The sequence below is a fragment of the Oncorhynchus clarkii genome, chromosome 32 (genome assembly GCF_045791955.1).
Source record: "Oncorhynchus clarkii lewisi isolate Uvic-CL-2024 chromosome 32, UVic_Ocla_1.0, whole genome shotgun sequence".
Taxonomy (NCBI): domain Eukaryota; kingdom Metazoa; phylum Chordata; class Actinopteri; order Salmoniformes; family Salmonidae; genus Oncorhynchus; species Oncorhynchus clarkii.
This window is the reverse complement of record NC_092178.1, coordinates 12,898,474-12,918,581: the sequence shown is the minus strand read 5'-3', so window position 1 is coordinate 12,918,581 and position 20,108 is coordinate 12,898,474. Positions and strand designations below refer to the sequence as shown.

The 20,108-nt window shown below is 45.2% G+C and overlaps 1 protein-coding gene across 1 annotated transcript in view; it reads right to left on the bottom strand.

Moving 5' to 3' along the window:
* The window catches only part of LOC139391896 (adhesion G protein-coupled receptor B2-like), a 253,496-nt gene that overhangs the window by 79,712 nt on the left and 153,676 nt on the right, over nt 1-20,108 (bottom strand). Inside the window, exons 15-20 of the mRNA XM_071139514.1 lie at nt 15,535-15,638; nt 13,173-13,275; nt 12,763-12,913; nt 8,817-8,886; nt 8,513-8,579; nt 5,061-5,146 (exon numbers count right to left, since the gene is read on the bottom strand). Of these exons, the coding sequence (XP_070995615.1) occupies nt 5,061-5,146; nt 8,513-8,579; nt 8,817-8,886; nt 12,763-12,913; nt 13,173-13,275; nt 15,535-15,638 (581 nt within the window). The remainder of the gene's footprint in view (nt 1-5,060; nt 5,147-8,512; nt 8,580-8,816; nt 8,887-12,762; nt 12,914-13,172; nt 13,276-15,534; nt 15,639-20,108) is intronic.

Sequence of the window (20,108 nt, the reverse complement as noted above, 5' to 3'; positions counted from 1 at the left end):
GAGAGAAGAGAGAGATCAAATACATTTTGCAGGGGAATGAAAGCATGGATTTGTCTGGGAGCACATTGAGTATGTCCACATGTCCACTAATAATATGATATTAAACTGATTATGGCACCAGGCCGAGTAAACAATTTATCCGGCTAATCAGAGTAAGGTCAAAATGGAAGTAAGCACTCGCCGATAAAAACAGCCAATCTTCTGATCTTTAGAATTATTAAGATTATTAGGACATAAACATGTTCAAGCCTCCATCTGATTGCATGAGTTCAGGCTTCAAAGTAATAACATGGCTGCTATGGAAGAACGTTTATATTCGTTGCCAATTTCCTGCATTTAGGTGAAGTCCCATCAGGTAGTGTCACACCCTGACTATAGTTTGCTTTGTATGTTTCTATGTTTTGGTTGGTCAGGATGTGATCTGAGTGGGCATTCTATGTTACATGTCTAGTTTGTCTAGTTCTATGTTTGGCCTGATATGGTTCTCAATCAGAGGCAGGTGTTCGTCATTGTCTCTGATTGGGAACCATATTTAGGTAGCCTGTTTGGTGTTGGGTTTTGTGGGTGATTGTCCTTGTAACTGTCTTGTGTTAGTTTGCACCAGTTTAGGCTGTTTTCGGTTTTCAAGTTACGTTTATTGTTTTTGTATTGATTCTTGTTTACGTTGTTTTATTAAACATGAATCTCAATAGCCACGCCGCATTTTGGTTCGACTCTTTCCCATACAGAAAACCGTGACAGGTAGCCTGATTTCATGATGTTTCCATGTCAACAGAATTATTAGGGAAATCATTCTTCTTGTACATCTTATAGACGTTTTAATCATAAACTATTCAATTAATTTGACTGCATGTAACCGTGCTCATTTGGATGAATCTTTGGATGAATCTTTGGATGAATACCAATGGAAAATCTCTGCTGATGGAATTACAAACCAGGGAACAGAAGAAACCTCTCTACTGTACTGTGGGTGTGTGTGTACATTCTGTTAATGAATCAGATGGAAACGCTATGCGTGGAGCATGACCTCAGTCTATTTCTAAATTCTCTACATATTATAAATCCCTAAACATTATCAGAATCCTTTGTCAATCATTTCATCCCGGAAGATAGATCTAGTAGCTACTGTTGAACTATCTTCATTCAATGCCTCTAAGTAGACAGAGTGGAATTTATGCCATTGATGTTGACACCCCTTGACGTTTGAGTCTCTACAATGCATGGTAAATGGAAACATGTGTGGGAGTGTTTGTACAGTGGAACACAAGGCCTCGGTCTAGATCCAATAAAAGGTCATGAAGGGTCGTCTGCTCCTGTTGTAAAAAGCCTCTTCACTCGCTCATTAACATATGTGGAGAGTTAAATGGATACAGCTGCTGCCTATCGGTGTTTGTGTGTGTTCAGGGTTATTTGAAAGAGTTCAAGGCATACAAGCGTACGTGTGTCTCTGTGTGTCTGCTTCTTTGAGACTCCTCTTTCTCCATCAGATCTCTTCTAAGTGTAAAAAGCCTGAATCCATAGACATAGAACAACCACATCATTTTGCTCCAGAGTGGAGCAGCGGTCTAAGGCACTGCATCTCAGTGCTAGAGGCATCACTACAGACCCTGGTTCATTCCCGGGCTGTATCACCACCGGCCATGATCGGTGGTCCCATAGGGCGGCACACAATTGGCCCTGCGTCACCCGGGTCAGAGGAGGGTTTAGCCGGGGTAGGCCGGGGGTTTGGCCGTCATCGTAAAATAAGAATTTGTTCTATACTGACTTGCCTAGTTAAATAAAGGTGAAATAAAAACAAACCAAAAAATAATGAAAAAACAAAACAAATGTTTTAAGTAGATGGTCCATGAATGGTGTCTGTTGTTGAGAGTAGATGGTCCATGAATGGTGTCTGTTGTTGAGAGTAGATGGTCCATGAATGGTGTCTGTTGTTGAGAGTAGATGGTCAATGAATGGTGTCTGTTGCTGTGAGCAGATGGTCCATGAATGGTGTCTGTTGTTGAGAGTAGATGGTCCATGAATGGTGTCTGTTGTTGAGAGTAGATGGTCAATGAATGGTGTCTGTTAATGTGAGCGGATGGTCCATGAATGGTGTCTGTTGCTTTGAGTAGGTGGTCCATGAATGGTGTCTGTTGCTGTGAGTAGATGGTCAATGAATGGTGTCTGTTGCTGTGACAAAGGAGATGATCATGATGGTCAATGAATGGTGTCTGTTGCTGTGACAAAGGAGATGATCATGGATTACAGGAAAAAGGGGGAGCCGAACGTCATTCTCATTGATGAGGCTGAAGTGGAGAGAGGCTGAAGTGGAGCGGGTAGAGAGTTTCAAGTTCTTTGGTGTCCACATCACCAACAAACTATCATGGTCCAAATACACCAATACAGTCGTGAAGAGGGCACAACAACATATTTTTCCCCGCAGGAGACTGAAAAGATTTGGCATGGGTCTCCAGATCCTCAGAAAGTTCTACAGCTGCACCATCGAGAGCATTGGTTGCATCACCACCTGACCGTATTGCGCTACATAGGGTAGTGCGTACGGCCAAGTACATCACTGGGGCCAAGCTTCCTGCCATCCAGGACCTCTATACCAGGTGGTGTCAGAGGAAGGCCCAAAAAATTGTCAAAGACTCCAGTCACCCAAGTCATAGACTGTTCTCTCTGCTACCGCAAGGCAAGCAGTACCGGAGCGCCAAGACTAGGACCAAAAGGCTTCTAAACAGCTTCTACCCCCAAGCCATAAGACTCCTGAACAATGAATCAAATGGCCCCCAGACTATTTACATTGAGCCCTCCCCCCCTTTGTTTTTACACTGCTGCTACTCACTGTTTATTATCTTTGCCTAGTCACTTTACCCCTACCTACATGTACAAATTACCTTGACTAACTTGTACCTCTGCACATTGACTCGGTACCGGTACCCCCTGTATATACTGTAGCTTCGTTATTGTTATGTCATTTTCTTGTGTTACTTTGATTAGATTTTTTGCATTAGTTCATTTAGTAAATATTTTCTTAACTCTATTTCTTGAACTGCATTGTTGGTTAAGGGCTTGTGAGAAAGCATTTCACTGTAAGGTCTACTACACCTGTTGTATTCAGCATTTCACTGTAAGGTCTACTACACCTGCTGTATTCAGCATTTCACTGTAAGGTCTACTACACCTGTTGTATTCAGCATTTCACTGTAAGGTCTACCTACACCTGTTGTATTCAGCATTTCACTGTAAGGTCTACTACACCTGCTGTATTCAGCATTTCACTGTAAGGTCTACTACACCTGCTGTATTCAGCATTTCACTGTAAGGTCTACTACACCTGTTGTATTCAGCATTTCACTGTAAGGTCTACTACACCTGTTGTATTCAGCATTTCACTGTAAGGTCTACTACACCTGTTGTATTCAGCATTTCACTGTAAGGTCTACTACACCTGTTGTATTCAGCATTTCACTGTAAGGTCTACTACACCTGTTGTATTCAGCATTTCACTGTAAGGTCTACTACACCTGTTGTATTCAGCATTTCACTGTAAGGTCTACTACACCTGTTGTATTCAGCATTTCACTGTAAGGTCTACTACACCTGTTGTATTCAGCATTTCACTGTAAGGTCTACTACACCTGTTGTATTCAGCATTTCACTGTAAGGTCTACTACACCTGTTGTATTCAGCATTTCACTGTAAGGTCTACTACACCTGTTGTATTCAGCATTTCACTGTAAGGTCTACTACACCTGCTGTATTCAGCATTTCACTGTAAGGTCTACTACACCTGTTGTATTCAGCATTTCACTGTAAGGTCTACTACACCTGTTGTATTCAGCATTTCACTGTAAGGTCTACTACACCTGTTGTATTCAGCATTTCACTGTAAGGTCTACTACACCTGTTGTATTCAGCATTTCACTGTAAGGTCTACTACACCTGTTGTATTCAGCATTTCACTGTAAGGTCTACTACACCTGTTGTATTCAGCATTTCACTGTAAGGTCTACTACACCTGTTGTATTCAGCATTTCACTGTAAGGTCTACTACACCTGTTGTATTCAGCATTTCACTGTAAGGTCTACTACACCTGTTGTATTCAGCATTTCACTGTAAGGTCTACTACACCTGTTGTATTCAGCATTTCACTGTAAGGTCTACTACACCTGTTGTATTCAGCATTTCACTGTAAGGTCTACTACACCTGTTGTATTCAGCATTTCACTGTAAGGTCTACTACACCTGTTGTATTCAGCATTTCACTGTGAGGTCTACTACACCTGTTGTATTCAGCATTTCACTGTAAGGTCTACTACACCTGCTGTATTCAGCGCATGTGTCAAATAACATTTGATTTGATTTGATTTGAAGATATGCTTTTAACTTAACTCAATGAAATAGAAAGGATGTTTTTCTCGTTTCAGAGCGAGAACGCTTATGAGGTGGCCATGTTGAGAAAAAAGTGATCATTTGAAACGGGTCCTATATGCTAGATTTAGAGTTGTTTGGTAACTTTAGTTGTGATGATACAAACCTTAATGTCTTAGAAATGAAAATGTATATGGGCTGCATGATGTGACTATAGCCTATTGATTTGAGAAAGGAGTAAAAAAAAAAAGCTTGTTTAAAAGTTCCTTCCCTCAGGCTGCGCAGCTGTTCTCTCATCAAGTGGTCATATGCAAAATCAGGGAGGGGAAAAAGACATGGAGGCTGTGCTCTTTCCCACCAGTCCGTTTTTCAATGATGCCTGGTAGACTACTTAGTTTTTACAGCGGAGCTGTACTTAATATGAGCAGCTGAGAAATAAATATAAGAACACTTAATTCACGCCATGCATCAACCACTGTTTGAGGAGCTCTCGCTGTGGGACAGGTGATATTCCACCCAAACTCTGTATGCCAGGGGCTCTCCAGCCCTGTTCCTCTACAGCTACCCAGGGCTTCATTTGGAAAACCAAATTGGTAATACTGTCACCACAACACACCTAATGGATGGTCCATGCATGATGTATGTTAGCGTGACAGACAGGTAGACAGTTCTGGTTCTACAGCTCTAAGTCGAGTCTACCTACCCAGCTCTCTGCTTTTTAGACTTGTCAGAAATGCCATCTCGAGACATGAGCTTGTTGAAGACCACAATACCGATCAGCATGTTCATCTGAAAGGGATAGAGAGAGAGAGAGTTTGAGAGAGAGACAGAGAGAGAGAGATTCAGGTTAAGCATTAAGATCTGAGACAAGACTGCCAACTATAATCTTTTCGATTCCCAGACTGAACAGTCTAAAATGGGATTTGGCTTTGGTGGACAGGGTTATGAGTGTACGTGTGGTGTGTGTGTGTGTCAGGGGGTGGTAGAGTTGAAGTGAGTAGATCCCGAGTCTAACCCCCTTTGTCCCGACCGTGCACCCTTTAGGACTGAGTTCTACTAAGTGTCCTTACAACTTTGATCCCTGACCCACTGGTACACATTACACACACACACACAGATTAAGCATGCGCACGCACACACACACACACACCGTTGTGCGAGCGCGCACGACACGCACACCCACACGCCCCAGCCAAGCTTCGTCACGAGTGCTTTTCCATTGGGAAATCCTGCCCATGTTAGAGATTTTCCATGCCAGTGACATGTCCCTCTTCATCCTGACCCCGTTTTCTCCCTCCCTTCTCTTCCTCCTTCTTTCCCTCTTTCTCTCTAACGCTATCACTATGTCCAATCTTTCTTTCTCCCCCACCTCCCCTTCTCTTTTCTCTCCTTCCCTCCTCCCTCTCCTTCCCTCTACCCTTCTCTCCCTCCCTTCTCCCTTAACTCTCCTTTCCTCTACCCTTCTCTCCTTTCCTCTACCCTTCTCTCCTACCCTCTACCCTTCTCTCCTACCCTCTACCCTTCTCTCCTTTCCTTTACCCTTCTCTCCTACCCTCTACCCTTCTCTCCTTCCCTCTACCCTTCTCTCCTTCCCTCTACCCTTCTCTCCTACCCTCTACCCTTCTCTCCTACCCTCTACCCTTCTCTCCTACCCTCTACCCTTCTCTCCTACCCTCTACCCTTCTATCCTACCCTCTACCCTTCTCTCTTTCTTTCTCACCTGACTCTAAAGTAGCCCTCCCAATCCCTCTACAATCTCTCCACTCTCTTTAAGAGTGTCTGTCTACTCCCACAGACTGCCATAGAAAGCTTGTTTCTTCACCTTGAGAAAAGAAAAGGAGCCCACTGGAACATAGTCCAGATCAGTGATCATTAATCCTGGACCTCAGTCTATTTTCTCCACATACTGTGTTTTTCCATACAAACCTTTGTCTCTACTCCACTGAGCACTTTAGTGTATTGATACAGCTGCGACATTTCTTTTGAATGTATAATTTATTCTTCCACGTTGTCCGTAGTAATCTTCATGTCTACTGCACTGAGCACACCACTGATATTTCATTTCCCACCATAAATCTGTCTTCCATGTTGTTCGATGCTTTAACCTGCGTCTTACCTTCATGTTGACATTCCCGTCATGTACAACCTCGTTGCCCTGGGAGACAGCGGTCTCAAGCTCCGTTATTTGCCGAAGGCTAGATTAATTTTTTTTTTTCATTAATTAGACGGTCATCCTAAGGAGGCCTGTGTTACTCTGATGTACCTCGTCTCAATTACATCTGTTTGTCTGAGGGGGCTCTCTAAACACAACATGAGGGGAGCAGGGACACGCACGCACGCACGCACGCGCGCGCACACGCACACACACACACACGTATCTGGATTATTGAGAATGTGTGTGTATTGACACAAGGATTCACACTGGATACAGTCAGTAATTCTACAGACAGCCATGCAGTAGAGATCTAAACTCAGCAATAAAATAAACGTCCTCTCACTGTCAACGGCGTTTATTTTCAGCAAACTTATCATGTGTAAATATTTGTATAAACATAACAAGATTCAACAACTGAGACTTAAACTGAATAAGTTCCACAGACATGTGACAAACAGAAATTGAATAATGTGGCCCTGAACAAAGAGGGGGTCAAAATCAAAAGTAACAGTCAGTATCTGGTGTGGCCACCAGCTGCATTAAGTACTGCAGTGCATCTCCTCCTCATGGACTGCACCATATTTGCCAGTTCCTGTCTTGCAGGAAATCACTCACAGAACGAGCAGTATGGCTGGTGGCATTGTCATGCTGGAGGGTCATGTCAGGATGAGCCTGCAGGAAGGGTACCACATGAGGGAGGAGGATGTCTTCCCTGTAATGCACAGCATTGAGATTGCCTGCAATGACAAGTTCAGTCCGATGATGCTGTGACACACCGCCCCAGACCATGACAGAACCTCCACCTCCAAATCGATCCCACTCCAGAGTACAGGCCTCGATGTAACGCTCATTCCTTCGACGACAAGCGCGAATCCGACCATCACCCCTGGTGAGACAAAACCACGACTCGTCATTGAAGAGCACTTTTTGCCAGTCCTGTCTGGTCCAGCGACGGTGGGTTTGTGCCCATAGGCGACGTTGTTGCTGGTGATGTCTGGTGAGGACCTGGTGAATTTGACCATTTTCCTATCAAAATGTAATCAGTACTTTTGGGTGTCATGAAAAATGTATTGATTAAAAAGTACATTATTTTCTTTAGGAATGTAGTGAAGTAAAAATTGGCAAAAAAATATATAAATAGGAAAGTGAAGTACAGATGCCCCAAAAAACTACTTTAGTACTTTAAAGTATTTTCACTTAAGTACTCTAGGGAGTTTTTTTCCTAGCCATGTATTGAGTAATTTTGGGTATCGGGAATAATGGATGGAGGAGAAATTACATTATTTTCGTTTGGAATGTAGTGAAGTGAAAGTTGGCAAAAATATAAATACTTAAGTAAAGTAACATACAGATTCCCCCCAAAACAACTTAAATAGTACTTTACTTAAGTACTCTAGGGAGATTTTCCTAGCTACACACATCTGTATTGCTTGCTGTTAGGCGTTTTAGGCTGGGTTTCTGTATAGCACTTTGTGACATCAGCTGATGTAAAAAGAGCTTTATGAATACAATTGATTGAATTGATTGATTTATATCACTAGACACAGGTAACTCTGAAAGAATCCGCTAGTGGCAAATATAGTATTAAATGATTCACTTTGTCGTATTTATCTTCCTGCTGTCTTCGAGTAATGGATCTGGAGCAGTAAACAAGTTGCTAATGCCGCGTTCAAAACAACTGGGAACTTCATTGCATTCAAGACCAACTCAAAATTCCAAGTCTGAAAGTCGGGCATCTTTCTAGAGCTCGGAATTTCCAACCTGAAGATCATTGACATCATGATTTGACTTTGTTATTTTCGGAGTTCCCTGTTGTCTTGAAAGTACCATATTTCAACCATCTGGTGTCATTTAAACAGTGTTTATTCCTAACCCCTATCTGACCTGTATGACAGGCAGAAGAAATAGATAATGGAAAGGATTTTAAATTCAGAGTCGGGTCAATGCCTGTCGACAGACATCCAGACTGACCAATGACAATAGGGATAAAAGGTACCTACCAATACGATGACAGCTGCAGGTCCAACAAATGCGTAGAGAAGCCCGCCTTCCAAGGACAGCCAGCAACTAAAAGAACGCAGAGGAAAAGACAGGAAGTTATTAACAATAACGTACAACTTCTTTAAAATACACTTTGTTCTGTGTTTCATTTTCCCAATGACTAGTTGGGAATACTTCACGTAGGGGATTCAAATCCATACAGTAAACATAAACATTTCTTCGTTTGTGAAATCACTTCAAACAAATGGCCCTAAGTAGACTGCAAAAACACATGAAGGGTGAAAGGTGAAAATGTGTACTCACTAGCTGGGTGTACCGTAACCTCTGGCTCGAGTGAAACCTACTGACACAGCAACCACCAGGGCTGGGAGACCTGAGAAAGAGAGACAGAGAGAGAAAGAGAGAGAGAGAAAGGGAGACACAGAGAGAGAGAGAGAGAGAGAAAGAGAGACACAGAGAGAGAGAGAGCGGGAGAGAGAGAGAGAGACACAGAGAGAGAGAGAGAGAGATAAGAGAAAGACAAGTAACAGAGAGAGAGAGAGAGAGAGAGACAGAGAGAGAGACAGAGAGAGAGACAGAAAGAGAGACAGAGAGAGAGAGAGAGAGAGAGACACACAGAGAGAGAGAGAAATAAGAGAAAGACAAGTAACAGAGAGAGAGAGAGGATGATATAACAGCAAGAGAACATCCCCTTGACAATATTGCCATTTCACTGCTATTTCACAACCATTAGCTGACCAGCTTGTGACTGTAGACTGAAAATGTTCCTCCTCCATTCTCTCTCTTGGTTAATGAATGTATCTATGACTTCTAGGGTTAACCCGAGGCGGTAGAAGTAGACCTAGTATGAATCAGAGTTCACCATCACGGGTAATACAGCCTTGGTTAGGATTCTCTTCTGTGCTGCAGTGTTCTTCCTTGGGCTATTGACCTCTGCGTGTGTGTGTGTGTGTGTGTGTGTGTGTGTGTGTGTGTGTGTGTGTGTGTGTGTGTGTGTGTGTGTGTCAAAGAAAGGGTCCTTTATGAGTTTGGTTCTGAAATATTCATATAATTTACAAAGCTGTGATTATGTCAGCAAATTATGTCCTATTAGAAAAACAACCCACATGAACAAAAGATATGTGATACGGGGTGGTAACTTTACTTAAAATATAACAAACATAAATACAGCACACACACTCCTACCCCATTCTGCACAATCTACACTCCTCCCTGCTCCCTCCTCCCTGTTCCCTCCCTCCTCCATGTTCCCCCATTCCCCTCCCTCCTCCCTCTTCCCTCCCTGTTCCCTCCTCCCTGTTCCCTCCCTCTTCCCTCCCTCCCCCCTCCCTGTTCCCTCCCTCCTCCCTGTTCCCTCCCTCCTCCCAATTCTCTCCCTCCTCCCAATTCCCTCCCTCCTCCCAATTCAACCCCTCCTCCCCATTTCCCCCCTCCTCCCGGTTCCTTCATTCCCTCCCTCCTCCCTGTTCCCTCCCTCCTCCCTCTTCCCTCCATTCCCTCCCTCCTCCCTGTTCCCCCATTCCCTCCCTCCTCCCTCTTCCCTCCCTCCTCCCTGTCCCCTCCTCCCAATTCCCTCCCTCCTCCCTGTTCCCTCCCTCCTCCCTCTTCCCTCCCTCCTCCCTGTTCCCTCCCTCCTCCCTCTTGCCTCCCTCCTCCCTGTTCCCTCCCTCTTCCCTCCTCCCTGTTCCCTCCCTCCTCCCTGTTCTCTCCCTCCTCCCAATTCTCTCCCTCCTCCCAATTCCCTCCCTCCTCCCAATTCAACCCCTCCTCCCCATTTCCTCCCTCCTCCCCATTCCCCCCCTCCTCCCTGTTCCTTCCAGTCCCTCACTCCTCCCTGTTCCTTCATTCCCTCCCTCTTCCCTCCATTCCCTCCCTCCTCCCTGTTCCCCCCATTCCCTCCCTCCTCCCTGTTCCTCCATTCCCTCCCTCCTCCCTGTTCCCTCCCTCCTCCCTCTTCCCTCCTCCCTGTTCCCTCCCTCCTCGCTCTTCCCTCCAGTCCCTCCCTCCTCCCTGTTCTCTCCCTCCTCCCTGTTCCCTCCATTCCCTCCCTCCTCCCTGTTCCCTCCATTCCCTCCCTCCTCCCTGTTCCCTCCCTCCTCACTCTTCCATCCATTCCCTCCCTGTTCCCCCATTCTCTCCCTCCTCCTGTTCCTTCCATTCCCTCCCTCCTCCCTCCTCCCTGTTCCTCCATTCCCTCCCTCCTCCCTGTTCCCTCCCTCCTCGCTCTTTCTTCCAGTCCCTCCCTCCTCCCTGTCCTCTCCCTCCTCCCTGTTCCCTCCATTCACTCCCTCCTCCCTGTTCCCTTCATTCACTCCCTCCTCCCTGTTCCTCCAATCCCTTGAAAAAAATAGTGAAAAGGGTGCCTTTTGGGACATGGCCCATATCAGGTAAGGGCATCAGTGGCTTAATGGATCAGATAGGTGGATGGATAAGGGAAAAGAGCAGGGGATGTAATTGCTAGGTTCTATCTCCCTGGATGTTGCCCCTTTCAGGGAGATGTTATCCTATATCATTTCTTATCCCCCATCATCTCCTTTAGCAAGGCATGGGGTTGTTGTACAGGAGACGCCTTCAACAGCACACAGACTGACTGTACAGGAGATGCCTTCAACAGGACACAGACTGACTGTACAGGAAACACCTTCAACAGGACACAGACTGACAGTACAGGAAACGCCTTTAACAGGAAACAGACTAACTGTACAGGAGATGCCTTCAACAGGACACAGACTGACTGTACAGGAGATGCCTTCAACAGGACACAGACTGACTGTACAGGAGATGCCTTCAACAGGACACAGACTGACTGTACAGGAGATGCCTTCAACAGGACACAGACTGACTTAATCCATGCTTTTGTCACTTCTAGGTTAGACTACTGCAATGCTCTACTTTCCGGCTACCCGGATAAAGCACTAAATAAACTTCAGTTAGTGCTAAATACGGCTGCTAGAATCCTGACTAGATCCAAAACATTTGATCATACTACTCCAGTGCTAGCCTCCCTACACTGGCTTCCCGTTAAGGCAGGGGCTGATTTCAAGGCCTCCTAATTGTCCCTAGAATATCCAAGCAAACAGCTGGAGGCAGGGCTTTTTCATATAGAGCTCAATTTTTATGGAATGGTCTGCCTACCCATGTGAGAGACGCAGACTCGGTCTCAACCTTTAAGTCTTTACTGAAGACTCATCTCTTCAGTGGGTCATATGATTGAGTGTAGTCTGGCCCAGGAGTGTGAAGGTGAATGGAAAGGCTCTGGAGCAACGAACCGCCCTTGCTGTCTCTGCCTGGCCGGTTCCCCTCTTTCCACTGGGATTCTCTGCCTCTGACCCTATTACAGGGGCTGAGTCACTGGCTTACTGGTGCTCTTTCATGCCGTCCCTAGGAGGGGTGCTTCACTTGAGTGGGTTGAGTCACTGATGTGATCTTCCTGTCTGGGTTGCCCCCCCCCACACCACAGCAGGAGCGGTAGAGATACTCTTAATGATTGGCTATGAAAAGCCAACTGACATTAATCCTGAGGTGCTAACTTGCTGCACCCTCGACAACTGATGTGATTATTATTATTTGACCATGCTGGTCATTTATGAACATTTGAACATATTGGCCATGTTCTGTTATAATCTCCACCCGGCACAGCCAGAACAGGACTGACCACCCCTCATAGCCTGGTTCTTCTCTAGGTTTCTTCCTAGGTTTTGGCCTTTCTAGGGAGTTTTTCCCAGCCACCGTGCTTCTACACCTACATTGCTAGCTGTTTGGTGTTTTAGGCTGGGTTTCTGTACAGCACTTTGAGATATCAGCTATATAAATACATTTGATTTGACTGTACAGGAGATGCCTTCAACAGGACACAGACTACCTGTACAGGAGATGCCTTCAACAGGACACAGACTGCCTGTACAGGAGATGCCTTCAACAGGACACAGACTGCCTGTACAGGAGATGCCTTCAACAGGACACAGACTGCCTGTACAGGAGATGCCTTCAACAGGACACAGACTGCCTGTACAGGAGATGCCTTCAACAGGACACAGACTGCCTGTACAGATTCAGAATGGTGACAGTGATTCTAGAGGTTGAAGGGAAACTTGTGGAAGATGGAACGTTCCCCTTTATTACAGTACAGGATCCCTGTATGCTTAAGGTAATAACTACAGTATGTTAGTGTGTACATTTTACAGTGTGTGTGTGTGTGTGTGTGTGTGTGTGTGTGTGTGTGTGTGTGTGTGTGTGTGTGTGTGCCTACCCCAGCCCAGGCACAGGAAGCGTTTACGTATGAGGCGTGTCCTCATCTTGCCAATCACAGCCAGGTAAGACTGCCACGCCTCTGTCAGTACCCAGCAGAAGGATGCCAAGAAGAAGAAATGAAGGAACGCAGCAGTAACAGTACACAGGCCCTGTAGAGAGAGAGACAGAGAGGTGGTTGTGAGGGAGGAAAGGACACAAGACAAAGAAGGCACAGACACAGTGGTGAAGTAAAGAAGGTTTCAGATTAGTTAGAAGTTCTTCAACAATGACAGAACACAGGTGAGAAGTAATAGGCTACTAGAAAATATGAACAATCGTATCGTGTTTAACATGACCATAACTAAGCGATGGTGTAGTGTGTGTGTGAGTGTGTGTGTGTCCACCCGCGCGTGTGTATCTTGTTCTCACCTTGCCGAGTGTCTGGGACTGTCCAACCAGTATCAACATGTTGGATGCCAGGATGGAGAGACAGAAATTAACCAAGATGATAGACCTTTCCGAACGAATATACCTGAGAGAGACATTGAGACAGAAAGGCAGAAAGTAGGAAGAGGAGGAAGACGAAAATAAGGAAGGAGGAATTTATTGAAATTTATGAAGTTGAACTGATGGACTGATTCATTTCCTGAACATGGTCACATGATTACCCTGCCAGTACAACCATATGCTCTGGTGCTACTCTCTCCCTCCCTCCTGAGCTCTCCTGAGGTCTCCCTCTCTCCCTATCTCCTGAGCTCTCCCTATCTCCTGAGCTCCACCTCTCTCCTGAGCTCTCCCTCTCTCCTGAGCTCTTCCTATCTCCTGAGCTCTCCCTCTCTCCTGAGCTCTTCCTATCTCCTGAGCTCTCCCTATCTCCTGAGCTCTCCCTCTCTCCTGAGCTCTCCCTCTCTCCTGAGCTCTCCCTCTCTCCTGAGCTCTCCCTCTCTCCTGAGCTCTCCCTCTCTCCCTGTCACATGGGGATGAAGAGATTCGGGAGACAGGTGCAGGAATGCGTAATATATTTTTTTTAAGCTCCAAATTACAGCATGCAGTGTAAAAACACAGGGTTGAAGACCAAACAAACTCATAACAAAAACACAGGGTTGAAGACCAAACAAACTCATAACAAAAACACAGGGTTGAAGACCAAACAAACTCATAACAAAAACACAGGGTTGAAGACCAAACAAACTCATAACAAAAACACAGGGTTGAAGACCAAACAAACTCATAACAAAAACACAGGGTTGAAACCCAAACAAAGAGCGAGGAGTACCTCAAATAAATAACACCCGCGCACAATGATTATCACATGGGAAGAGACCCGTAATCATCTGCACAATGATTATCACATGGGAAGAGACCCGTAATCATCTGCGCAATCCACAAGGTCACGAAAGCCCAAAACACACAGCACAGGTACTCACATGCACCAATGGACATGCACTGCTCAAAAAAATAAAGGGAACACTTAAACAACACAATGTAACTCCAAGTCAATCACACTTCTGTGAAATCAAACTGTCCACTTAGGAAGCAACACTGATTGACAATAAATGTCACATGCTGTTGTGCAAATGGAATAGACAACAGGTGGAAATTATAGGCATTTAGCAAGACACCCCCAATAAAGGAGTGGTTCTGCAGGTGGTGACCACAGACCACTTCTCAGCTTCTATGCTTCCTGGCTGATGTTTTGGTCACTTTTGAATGCACATCTGGGACATCATGTCTCGCTCCATCCACCAACGCCACGTTGCACCACAGACTGTCCAGGAGTTGTAGGGAGGTCATACAGGCACGTGGAGGCCACACACACTACTGAGCCTCATTTTGACTTGTTTTAAGGACATTACATCAAAGTTGGATCAGCCTGTAGTGTGGTTTTACGCTTTAATTTTGTGTGACTCCAAACCCAGACCTCCATGGGTTGATAAATTTGATTTCCATTGATAATTTTTGTGTGATTTTGTTGTCTGCAGATTCAACTATATAATGAAAAAAGCATTTAGTAAGAATATTTTGTTCATTCAGATCTAGGATGTGTTATTTTAGTGTTCCCTTTATTTTTTTGAGCAGAGTAGATAACAGTAATCAACAGCACCATGGTGACCAAAGGGCACATACGCATATACAAATACAATCAGTGGGAATAGAGGATCCGTGACACTCCCTCTCTCTCTCTCTCTCTCTCACCAGATCTCTCTCTCTCACCAGATCTCTCTCTCTCCCAATCTCTCTCTCTCTCTCTCTCTCTCTCTCTCTCTCTCTCTCTCTCTCTCTCTCTCTCTCTCTCTCTCTCTCTCTCTCTCTCTCTCTCTCACCAGATCTCTCTCTCTCTCTCTCTCCCAATCTTTCTCTCTCTCTCCCAATCTCTCTCTCTCTCTCTCTCTCTCACCAGATCTCTCTCTCTCTCTCTCTCTCTCTCTCCCATTAGATCTCTCCTGATCTCTCTCTACCACCGATGCCAGTCTGCCCTCCCTCCCTCCCTCCCTCCCTCCCTCCCTCCCTCCCTCCCTCCCTCCCTCCCTCCCTCCCTCCCTCCCAAAGTTAGTCCCCCCTGGTTATACCGTCTCCGATTTGTTCTCCATTAGACCTAATTGGAGTTTTGGCATGGACTGCTCAACTGTCGAGCCAACCCGGGGGTTTTCTCACCCTTGGTTAATCTCTTATGGAAAGCTGTGCAGTTTGCAGAGACTGGGGTGGGGCGGTTGGGTTGGGGGTTGGGGGTAGCCCTATGCAGGGATGTGTGTGTGTGTTTATAAAAGAGAGAAAGTGTGCATGTGCTCACCTCCAGAAAGCAGCATAGATGAGCAGCAGGATGAGCAGAGCGCTGCAGGAGACCCCACAGCCCACCAGGAGGGGAACAGAAGGCATACTGGATGGACCCATGTCCTGTAGAGAGAGAGAAAGAAAGAAAGAAAGAAATTAAGAAAGAAAGAAAGAGAAAGAGGAGGGCGAGAAAGAGAAAGAGAGAGAGAAAGAGTGATGGGGAGAGAGATAGAGATTGATAAAGAGAGAGAGAGAGAGAGAGAGAGAGAGAGAGATAGAGAAACATAGGGTTAATCAACTTGACCGCCTTTCGTCTTGGGCCCTAATAGTCACAGATGATGAATCTACTCTTCTTTCCTCTCCTCCATTCTCACACTCCCTCCCTCCATCTGCACATTTTATCACCAGTCCCACCCAGCACGCCGACTCTATTCTCTGGCACCCTATTTCATATTTAGTAGTTCACTACTTGCGACCAGAGCACAATGGGCCTATAGTGCAATACAATGAATAGGGTACCACTTGGGACGTATCCCACTTCTGATGATGTCTCTCCATCTAGTCAGGTCAGCACAGTCTGTTGATCAGTAATCTCTTGTCCCATGTGGATTACACAACTATCCACTGTCATCTGACCTATAGCGGATCAACTGATTAAGACAATTGTTTAATCTGTTTACAGCCTACACTCAGTTGCCCTGTCTATAGAGTTTTACTTACTCCATGTACACCCCAAATGGCAACCTATTCCCTACATAGTAGTGCACTACTTTTGACAAGAGCCCATATAGGACATAGATAGAGAGCTGCACTGCAACTATAGTTAAGTATCATGTAAACTGTGTAGATGTTAGTAAAATATGGTCAGCTGAAACATGTCCCCTGATAGGAGGTGTTTTAATATAGACGTTATTACAATATGGTCAGCTGAAACATGTCTCCTGATAGGTGGTGTTTCAGTATAGACGTTATTACAATATGGTCAGCTGAAACATGTCTCCTGATAGGTGGTGTTTCAGTATAGACGTTATTACAATATGGTCAGCTGAAACATGTCTCCTGATAGGTGGTGTTTCAGTATAGACGTTATTACAATATGGTCAGCTGAAACATGTCTCCTGATAGGTGGTGTTTCAGTATAGACATTATTACAATATGGTCAGCTGAAACATGTCTCCTTATAGGTGGTGTTTCAGTATAGACGTTATTACAATATAGTCAGCTGAAACATGTCTCCTGATAGGTGGTGTTTCAGTATAGACGTTTTTACAATATGGTCAGCTGAAACATGTCTCCTGATAGGTGGTGTTTCAGTATAGACGTTATTACAATATGGTCAGCTGAAACATGTCCCCTGATAGGTGGTGTTTCAGTATAGACGTTATTACAATATGGTCAGCTGAAACATGTCTCCTGATAAGTAGTGTTTCAGTATAGACGTTATTACAATATGGACAGCTGAAACATGTCTCCTGATAGGTGGTGTTTCAGTATAGACGTTATTACAATATGGTCAGCTGAAACATGTCTCCTGATAGGTGGTGTTTCAGTATAGACATTATTACAATATGGTCAGCTGAAACATGTCCCCTGATAGGTGGTGTTTCAGTATAGACGTTATTACAATATGGTCAGCTGAAACATGTCTCCTGATAGGTGGTGTTTCAGTATAGACGTTTTTACAATATGGTCAGCTGAAACATGTCTCCTGATAGGTGGTGTTTCAGTATAGACATTATTACAATATGGTCAGCTGAAACATGTCTCCTGATAGGTGGTGTTTCAGTATAGACATTATTACAATATGGTCAGCTGAAACATGTCCCCTGATAGGTGGTGTTTCAGTATTACTTATATCAAAACATGAATCAAGAGCCGGATTACAAATGACAAGTAAAGCTGTCTAATCACTATTCACTGTTCACTACACTACTATGAGTACACACGTACCCACTCACGCACACACACACACACACACACACGCACACACACGCACACACGCGCACACACACGTACCCACACACACACACGTACCCACCCCCCACAGACACACACACACACACACACGCACACACACACACACGCGCACACACACACACGCACACACACACACATGCCAAGATAATGGAATTCATTGTACTTGTACAAAACAAATACAAAAGAAAAGTTGTTTTTTCTTTGTATTATCTTTTACCAGATATAATGTGTTATATTCTCCTACATTAATTTCACATTTCCATAAACTTCAAAGTGTTTCCTTTCAAATGGTATCAAGAATATGCATATCCTTGATTCAGGGCCTGAGCTTCAGGCAGTTAGATTTGGGTATGTCATTATAGGCGAAAATTTACAAAAAAGGGGATAATCCTTCAGAGGATGGATTTGGCCTTTGAGTTGTCTCGCTGAAATGTTCTTACTCTTTCAAATGACTGCTGGACTTGTTGACTGCTCCATCCACACAGCAGATATTGTGGGCTAGGTTAGGAATGCTGAGTTGCACGTGTAGAGCTATAATTTTCGTGGCGTCATTACATCATCTACCTACATTATATAGGTATGCACGTCAGCTTTGACACCTGTTTTGCACATCGGCGTTAAACTAGACATCGGGCCGATGTTGATGTTGGCATTTTTAGCTAATATCATCCGATTCCGATATGCTTACCGATATATCATGCATCTCTAGTTCAGGGTTTAGGTGGGTCTTAAGACCTGGATGTTTATTGTTGTTACGAGACTGAGAAATGAAGAACAGGTGTGTGTGTGTGAGTCTATGTTTATGCATGTTTGTTTGTGTGTGTGTGAGAGAGAGTCTGTGTTTATACATGATTGTGTGTGTGTGTGTGTGTGTGTGTGTGTGTGTGTGTGTGTGTGTGTGTGTGTGTGTGTGTTTCCATGCGTGTCCATGTGTGTGCGTGTGTGTGTGTGAGTCTGTTTTTATGCATGTTTGTGTGTGTGTGTGAGTTTGTTTATGTCTGTCTGTCTGTCTGTCTGTCTGTCTGTCTGTCTGTCTGTCTGTCTGTCTGTCTGTCTGTCTGTCTGTGTGTGTGTGTGTGTGTGTGTGTGTGTGTGTCAGTGTGTGATTATGCATGTTTGTGTGCGTGTGTGTGTGTCTGTGTGTCCGTGTGTGTGTGGGTGTCTATTTCTCCAAGTGTGTACGTATGTGTCTGTGTGTCCATGTGTGTATGTGTCCTTGTGTGTGTGTGTCCTGGCCACATGTACCTGTGTCCCATTTACCAGACAACAGTGCACCCACAGGCCCTATCAGCATATGTTCTGCTTCCCCCTCAAACACACACACACACACACACACACACACACACACACACACGCACACACACACGCACACACACACACACACACGCACACACACACGCACACACACACACACACACACACGCACACACACACACACATGCGCACACAAAAGGGCACACACACACACACACACACATGACACTACAGCAAAGTGACCAACACTAGAGCCAAACAAACTAAGAGAAGCTGCCCTTCCAAAGGACAGATCAAAACAACACATTGTCTCTGTATCTCCTGTACCAGTGGAATGTTTCACTGCTGGTTCATTTAGTTTCCCTGTCAGTCATTTTCTCATTGGATATTCAAGAGTATTTTAGTACTTTGTTCATTAGTCCTCTTAGTGGTTTTGTTCTATTAGCAGGGATGAGGTGGAAGGTGAGCAGGACAGAGCTGGTTGGTGCTACTCTTTCTATCAGTAGGAGTCACGACAAAAGCCAACCATGCAGTCAAGCATGCAACACACACACACACACACACACACACACACACACACACACACACACACACACACACACACACACACACACACACACACACACACACACACACACACACACACACACACACACACACACAGATCACCAGATGGGAGTGTTTGTCCTTCACACAGTCTGCTACAGACACTCTTAACATGCAGGGCAGGTTGGTTTTCAGGGGGCAATACTCAGCTTTAACTATGGACGTGTGTGTGTGGTGTGTGTGTGTGTTTTTTTTTTTTACATTTTTTACAGTATCTGGGGATCTGTATTGTCTGCTAATCCGCTTTGGGGTTCCATGACAGAGCGCTGGCACACACACGCACGCACACACACACACACACACACACACACCAGACATTTCAATGAATCTGTCCTTCACACGTCCAGAAGGGCAGACCCTCTGGCAATGTTCCCTTCCCTTTCACGTTCTCCCTCTCATCCACTCCTTCATTCCTCCTCAGTCAATCAACCTTTTCTTCCCCCCTCTCCCTCTCCATCTCTCTTGCTCTCCCCCTATACCCTTCTCAACCTCGCTCTTCTTTCTCCCTCTCCCTAGTCTCTCTCTTCCTCTCCTCCTCTCCTCCTCCTCTTCTCCCTGGTCTCTCTCTTCTGCTCCTCCTCCCAGCCTCCACCTCTCCCTAGTCTCTCTCTTCCTCTCCTCCTCTCCTCTCCTTTTCTCCCTGGTCTCTCTCTTCCTCTCCTCCTCCCCTCCCCCTTCTCCCTGGTCTCTCTCTTCCTCTCATCCCCCCCCCCTCTCCCTGGTCTCTCTCTTCCTCTCCTCCTCCCATCCTCCCCC